The 8235-nt window shown below is 37.1% G+C and overlaps 1 protein-coding gene and 1 long non-coding RNA gene across 4 annotated transcripts in view; one reads left to right on the top strand and one right to left on the bottom strand.

The window, feature by feature from the left end:
- Window positions 1-258: 258 nt before the first annotated feature.
- On the bottom strand, window positions 259-4030 carry LOC121373533. 3 transcript variants are annotated; one of them, XR_005958092.1, is made up of 3 exons: window positions 3904-4030; window positions 1506-1638; window positions 259-1040 (listed from the first exon to the last, which is right to left on the bottom strand). It is a non-coding gene; the product is annotated as an uncharacterized LOC121373533 (long non-coding RNA). The 3 variants fall into 3 exon arrangements; XR_005958087.1 differs by lacking the exon at window positions 3904-4030 and adding an exon at window positions 3235-3404; XR_005958088.1 differs by lacking the exon at window positions 3904-4030 and adding an exon at window positions 2584-2643.
- Window positions 4031-4090: 60 nt separating this feature from the next.
- Window positions 4091-8235, top strand: part of LOC121373525 (transmembrane 9 superfamily member 2-like) — a 42638-nt gene continuing 38493 nt past the window's right edge. Inside the window, exon 1 of the mRNA XM_041500201.1 lies at window positions 4091-4368. Coding sequence (XP_041356135.1) covers window positions 4240-4368 — 129 coding nt within the window. The 5' untranslated portion in view covers window positions 4091-4239. The remainder of the gene's footprint in view (window positions 4369-8235) is intronic.

Genomic DNA, 8235 nt, shown 5'->3' with positions numbered 1-8235 from the left:
ATCCAATCTAAAGCCTCTGAGATGTTTGTCATCTGGAGTGTGATAACCTAAATGTTTTATTACTGCTGCCAGTGGTATCACATAGTGTCAGTGATGTAACACGAGCAGTGTCAGAATAAATAGACTATTCAGGCTGTCTTTGAATATAAATGTACATGTAATCAAATCATAAACCAATTATATATAAGCATTCACAGGTCTCGAACAATACTTGGGTGGTTTTTTTTTAGGGTTTTTAGAAATAAGAACGCATTTGAATAGTTGAAATTTGGTTTATGTGTACATTTTAATTGCATGTAACATCTGAACACGAGCATTTGTCCTTGATTCCAAGTCATAACGAAGGAAGTATCTTTCCTTCATCCACCTTGTAGTTGGCACGTGCAGGTTGAACTCCTTGAGGTGGTCCAGGATATATCCCGGCGAGAAAACCCGCTCATGAATCTGATAAACTGACCTTAAAAAAAGAGAGTTCCTGTCCAAAACAAGTCCTTGTTGGCGTCAGAATACCTCATTCAGGATGAATTACCGTGACAGTGCCATTTTAGCGTATCTTTAAATAATACATAGGAAATGTTTTGTTTTGGGTTTTTTGTGGAACAAAAGCCATTTTAAACACTGCTTCTGAAGAGTAACATTGTTTCTGTTATATCATCAGTATACATGTCTGCGTCAAGAGACGGTTCATCTAACACTTGAAATGTATGATTATCATCACTGTCATTTACACTCTGAGATGCGAATGACAAAATCTTCCTAAATCGCTTTTCTCCTTTTTTTTGTGATGATCTCTGCTGTGGTGGTGGTGGAAATTCCTTGTTGGATGTAGGATTTACATCTATAGGTGTTGATATGGAAGATGCTTTCTTAAATGGATTGAGGAAAGATTTATTTGTGCAATTTGTGAAGTCTGAGGTACGACGATTACACAGCCTTTTGCCAGAACTGGATCGTCTAGGTGTCAAGACGGGAAACAACTTTCCTCTTTCGTTATTGGCAAATGCTTAACTTAACTAGCCTCTTTTTGTATCTCCCCATTACTGAAAAAACACAACAAAAAAACACCTTAAGTTGAAAAATATAATCACGATATTTATGGGGTACAAATTCAAATATAATTTTTTGAAGTAAACGAAATCTTGGCTTAAACCAGGGGGAGCAGACGAAGATGTGCCTAAACTATAAGAAATATCTTGGATGAACAATTATAAAATGACTTTCCCAAACATATTGGCATATTTTAGCTTCCAGGGTGTACCAGCTTTCATCATGACACTTTGAAGGTATATAAATATAACTTGTTTCATTAAAATAACACCAATATTTTGATCATGTTTGTTTTGACCGTCAAAACAACGAGGTTTTTCTTTAATAGCTTTTTTGGGGTTGAACAAAATCGAGAATTACGTAAACAGATGGATAGAGTATTCATTGTAGAGCCGTATCGCACTATTTTTTAATCAGAAAGGCATTCAGTATGCAGCTGTAAGACAAAATGTACTCACCGTCGTGTATCGAAGCGAGCTTTATCCGCCATTTTGGTAGTGGTATACGAAGTTCAAACAGGTGTCATACGGTTTAGGTTGGACCCCTTGATCTTGCGAACTTTCAATAGAAAGTAATGAATGTCTGTCACAGCTAGAGGACGCCATTATAAAATAATGAAACAAAATCATAAACAAGCCACATGGTCTACAATAAACGGTTACATAAATATTGTATTTTCCCATGTTATCTTTATGGCATGGGTCATAATAATACATTAAAAACTTGTGACACACTTCTGACATCCGTGAAATTGACAACATTCAGTGTCACTATAATTGACATACTGAATGTTATTAACATCGATTGTGAAGCGGCAACAATCATATTTAACGTTTGTTATAAATTATAGAATATGAATAATAAATAAATCATAACATTCACGTAAGTGCTATACATAATTTATCAAACTCATTTCATAAATTCTGTATGACACTCCCGCTCAATCTATAGTTATGTACCAGTCATGGAAAAATGATTTATTTTGGCTGGGAGGGGAAGGGGAGGGGAGGTTTGGCAAGTAACTTGAGAGTGATGTATTTTGTGAATTGTTGCAAGAGTGGATCCAGGATTTTGTAAAATAAAACGGCCTGGCAAATTTGTTGGAGGTTCGAAAACATACTTTCCCAGAACCTTTTTTTAATAAAGATGTTTAGCACGTGTTTTCAGGGCAAGTTTGATACATTTTGTGATATATCCCCCCCCCCCCCCCCCCCAAGTATATTCATATATATATATATACACATATACGTGCCAGATATATATTTTAATGGCGTATGAAGCGGGGGATAGGAGGGGAAGGAGGACGCCTGGTTTGTAGCAGAAGCGATGGTTTATATATACATACATACACACACACAAGTATTTATATATATATACATACATGTCACTTTTTATTTTTAAGCCCAAGCATTAAAAATAGATAAAATTATTATTCTCCAAAAGGGGAAACAATTTTCAGTTTAAATATATACTCTTCAAAAAAAGTAGGGGAACCTGAAATATTAATGTTAATATCAACTATTAGATCGAACATACCTTTTGATCACAGACATCCTAGTAAAAAACGTTCAGGTCTGTTTATTAACACACCGAAACACATTCCATAGTTTGCACATGCATCACGCAGTTGCCCCGTACACGTGCGTGGGGTGTCATTCTCGATTTTGACAATTTCCAGGAATCACTGTGGAACATTATTTGTCAATCTCTTTCATTCTGTTGATCATACAGTTGTTACTGTTTTGGTTTTAGTCATTTTTCTTGTTTGAATTTGCGATTTACTGATAAAAAAAACCCGTCAACTTTCAAATTTCACTTCTGACCTTCAAGATCTTTAGTGGTCATAAAAGCTACTGTAACACTGAACTACCGGTTGTAATGTTTGCCCAATTAATTCACTATCATTCCCCACAGCTAATATACCTTACAATTTTGGCAATTGTAAATTCTTATTAGAGTTCCCCTACTTTTCTGAAGAGTAGGCTCTATATATATATATATATGTGTGTGTGTGTGTGTGTGTGAGCCCTCCCCCCCCCCCCTTTTTGACACCTTCCTACGGCCGTGTATTTGATCACCATTTTACATCAGAATAAATACGCAAACCACATGTTCCTCTTTAATTGAGAATTAACTAGTGCTCATAATAATAAAGCACCGAGTATGTGTTTATATCCTGAATCACACCTTCCCCAACTTCCCCCACACCATGTGTCTGTGCCCACACACCGGTCTCCGTGGCGTCGTGGTTAGGCCATCGGTCAACAGGCTGGTAGGTACTGGGTTCGGATCCCAGTCGATTTTTAATCCAGATACCGACTCCAAACCCTGAGTGAGTGCTCCGCAAAGCTTAATGGGTAGGTGTAAACCACTTGCATCGACCAGTGATCCATAACTGGTTCAACAAAGGCCATGGTTTGTGCTATCCTGCCTGTGGGAAGCGCAAATAAAAGATCCCTTGCTGCCAATCGGAAAGAGTAGCCCATGAAGTGGCGACAGCGGGTTTCCTCTCAAAAGCTGTGTGGTCCTTAACCATATGTCTGACGTCATATAACCGTAAATAAAATGTGTTGAGTGCGTCGTGAAATAAAACATTTCTTTCTGTGCCCACACTACCCCAACGAGCATTGAGCGTGTTACCTTCGCGGCGACAACGGTGTTGAATAGACCGCTGAGGCGCGCTAACGCCAGCATTTAATTCATTCATTTCAACTTAATTTCGTGCTTATATCCAGTTAAGGTTCAAGCACGCTGTCCTGGGCACACAGCTCAGCTATCTGGGCTGTCTATCCAGGACAGTGGGTTATTTGTTAATTGTTAGTGAGAGAGAAGAGGGTGTAGTGACCTTACACCTACCCATTGAGTCGTTAAAATTTCGCTCTGGGTGGAAGCCAGTACCGGACTGCGAACCCTCTACCTACCAGCCTTATGTCCGATGGCTTATTAACAACGACATCGAGGCCGGTCCAGCCCTTAATGGACACGAGTACTCAAATGGGTAATGTCATAATATTTGTGGACGTAGCTATAAACTGGTTTCGGCACTTATTACGGAAATAGCCGAATGACTGGTGACGTGTAGCAGCCATCTTTGCCAACACGAATCAACTTGTGTATGTTGTATAACGACCCAACACCTCTTGGTTTCGTTCCTCATTACAACCATAGTCTTACATTTATCTTTTGGTCAACATGACCTTCATAAACGTTTATAGCTGTCTCATTTTTGTGACTGGCTTGATCGTTGGAGATTGTTTTTATTTGCCCGGAATCGCTCCAGTGGTTTACTGCAAAGATCCAGCTTCAAATCAAGGATGCCAGGTCGGTACATTTATAATTTAATATGACAAGAATGATAACGATGTGTTGTTGTTGTACTGATGGGATGCCTTTAAAATAACTATTTTCAAAGAACTAAAAAATAACTTTGTCCTAACACCCCCCCCCCCCCATCCCGTCAAACTCAAAGTGGAAATTTTCTAATATGGGGAACTAACTCCGTTTAGCAAAAATTTACAGAAGACCTAAAAATTGGCACAGTGAAATGTTTTTAAATGTAAGCCTTATTTTGGGTTAAAATACCTTTATTAGCATTTACCTTATAAATATTTCAACTAAATTGTCATTAAAATAACACCAACATTGTTTCAAAGGAAACATGTCACGTGACCTATATTTGGCACCAACCATGTACAATTAATTATAAATTGAATCACCTGAAAAAAAAAAAATAATAATTACTTAAAATATCTCCATAAAAAACCCCCAGATACGAGCTCTTAGCGGAAATTGCCGATCTTTAATGAGCAGGGCAATCACGAGGTCCGTTACATCAGAGACGCGTCGCTTGATCTGAAGCCTTACACTTAAAAGCATTAGTCTGTACCACTCATAAAGAATCTAAGACTTGCACAGCTTACCAAAACAATGAGTGTTAGTTCGCAAAACGTTTTGCCGTATCAATTTGAGCTGTTAGTAAATGAAGAACACACATAAATTTACTTACAACAGTGATACTGAAGAGAAAAAACCCAGATTGCGAGTCGGAGGGTGGAGAAACCGATGGTGCCAGACCAGACCGGTCAACCAATTTACAGCCCGGAGCCCAAAAGTAACCTGGAGACAAAACCAAAACTCGGATGCTAATGCCGAGGTGTATACTGTTCATATTTAGCATAAAGATACACCTCGATATGATGTATTTAAATATGTAAAAAATATAAATGTAGGTCAAACATTTTCTTTGTTTTTAGAAAATATCGCATTTTTCATGTTTGGGCTGTACATAATGAAATCTGTATGTACAGTGTAAACAAACGCTGTAATTTACAAGGCCCTTCACTTTCATTAAACTGACTTGTAAAACAACATAACTGACTTGAGAATATAATCAACTTTTTAACTAAATATATTTCAATTTGCATCAATAGAACGAAATGGGGTTATACTTATAGTATTTTTCTCTCTTAAAAAAAAGCAGCATATTATTAGGCCTATTGGTAGGGTTCGTTAGAGTAAAAACGACCACTCACGATACCCATGTGATAATTTTCTTTTCTTTGGTACTACGTAATTGGTCAGTTTTGTAATTTTAGATGGGAAAGTCTACTTAATCAAGGGTTTTACAGCAGTATTTACAGTAATGAAGCAGGGCGGCTGATAATGTCCATTAACATTGTGCTATAGTCGCGACAGGTTACGCCACAATACCCTGTGATCTTAAAAAACTGGCAAGTATTTTGTACGTATGTCTAGACAGTGGTAATCACTTACCTGGTCGATACCCTGCAACATACACCTGCCAATCAGGAATCACATGTGCAGGCCACGGAAAGAAAGGACCAATTAACTAAAACAACACTCCGATTCTCACGTCAGCCCGTGGAAGAAACATAATAGTTATTTCGACACCGACAGTAGTGGTTTATTTTGTATTGAACTTCGTGTTACTTTGGGGCTTCGGGCGATGAGGAACGTTTTTGTGACGTACTCTGCCCGAAGATTAAAATCTTTTTTTTTTTTTTTTTTAAACATATTTAAATACATCGTACTGAGATGTATCCTCATGCCAAATCTTATGTTTGTATATGCCATATTTAATTAATTATTGACGTTTCCTTCTTCGGACGGTGAATACAGATTTTGTTATGTAGGCCTAACATGAAAAATCTCTTCTTTTAAAAAAAAATCTACGTTTGTTTTAACATATATAAATACATCATGCTGAGGTGTATCTTTGTGCCAAATATGTACAATGTACACCTCGGCATTCGCAACCGAGTACTGTTTTTGTCTCTGGGTAACGTTCGGGCTCCAGGCTATAAATTTATACTAAAATAGGCTGACACCAAAGTACTATGCGGTGTTGGTGTCCAATCTTTTGTTTTGCGATACAAACCTTTGGAAAACCGTAAAAAGACAATCCCGATCGTTTAAACTGTTTATTTTCATACCCAAAGGCCGCGCAGTATGGCACTGCTGGACTGAAAAGATCGTACGGCCCTTACTCCATATATAAACAGTTAACAACAATGGAAGAGTACAGCGGCTCTGACGTCACTTCCCTTTTTTTCCGAACACTCACGAATAAATATGCATAAATCGTACTTTGATACTGATTGGCGTAATTTCTTCATTTTAAGTTAACTACGCGTATTTTATTGTTATAAACTTGTTTGTATATTATTTTTATATATTTTATTTTGCTTTTAAAATGAGCTATAATATGGTCTCGTGACATGTTTCCTTTAACACCAAAAAAGGACCATTCACTTGCCTCAAGTATATGATGCATGAATTTAGTACCGTATTAGGCCTATATATATGTATATATGATTTATATCCATTTTTTTAATACGTTTTCTAACTTAATTAAATCAATGTAATTAGATATTATATGCATAATACATATAAAATAATCAGAAAGAGTTTGACCCATACCCCTCTACAGTGTTCTGCACTCGGTTTTATAACTTACTCTTCTTTGGCTAGTGGACACAATTTTTTTACTAGCCAAGCTAAAAATGTTACTCGCCATAGTGTGACAGTACTCATTTTGTATCATTTATGAATGTGTTGTAACCATCATAGCATTATAGATGACTTATGCTGCTAAATTAAATAAATAGCTTGAAACAGTGAAATTGTTTACTTTTCACTCAATCATGAATCTGAAATGAGGACCATTTCAGAACTGATCGCATGATGGAGGTGGGATGGACTGTAATTATAATTCTATGCCTCATATGACTGCTATTTTTTTCCTACATATCCTACCGTTTAACTAAAATATTATTTTGTGGGTGGTGGGTATACAAAAAAAAAATATCTCCCCTCATTTGATTTATGCCAGCAACATGCTTGCTAATTTTTCTACAATAGGTATAGTGCATTGTGTCAGTATTATCGTCATGTTGAAGTTTCATTAAATTTTCTACGTTTTTTGGCTGGCTCTGTTTCGGTTTCAGCTGCAGATTTCTCTGATTGGCCTCAATTCATTTGACTTTTAAGTACTCGTTTCACCTGTCTCATCTTCTTGATTACCATTTGAAGTTTTAGATTTTCGTTTTTCTAAAGAATTGTAAATTTTAAAATTTTGCCACTTTGAAAGTTTTCGCTGTGCTTCTGCATGGTGGGCGGAAACAGCGCATACATCTACACACTAAGGTCTCACTACACAGATGTCATCTGCCATTGAAACCCATGTTAAACTGCCAAACTTCAAGCGAAGATTGCCCATAGAACAGGTTCTCGTTGGCACTAACAACATACACCATTGCGAACATACATTATATAAGCATTTATTTTCACTCCAAAATTGAGAACATTTCTGTCTCAGTTTTTTGCTATATGACCGCATCTGGCTGTAGTACCGGTCTGAACAGGTGGTTCATTAACCGATTCACTCCGGCTGTCACTTGCGCTATATATTCATGTCCCAAAAGGTCGATGCACAATATTACAAAATAACATGGGCAAAATACAGCCAGAAGGCTTACCATTAAACATACATATTGTTTTAATTCTTCACCATTTCCTAGAAGTGAATATGTGAACCATAACGTGTCACAATTAGGAACTATAGTGGACCGTGATCAATGAACTCTCACCCGGAAGTGATCTGTGTAGTGAGACCTTAAACACAGCAAGAAAAAAGAAAAGAAAAACGCTAACTGGGGCTGCATTCGA

The sequence above is a fragment of the Gigantopelta aegis genome, chromosome 1 (assembly GCF_016097555.1).
Source record: "Gigantopelta aegis isolate Gae_Host chromosome 1, Gae_host_genome, whole genome shotgun sequence".
In the NCBI taxonomy this organism is placed as follows: domain Eukaryota; kingdom Metazoa; phylum Mollusca; class Gastropoda; order Neomphalida; family Peltospiridae; genus Gigantopelta; species Gigantopelta aegis.
Note: the sequence above shows the minus strand (reverse complement) of the source record. Positions and strands in the feature narration are given on the sequence as shown.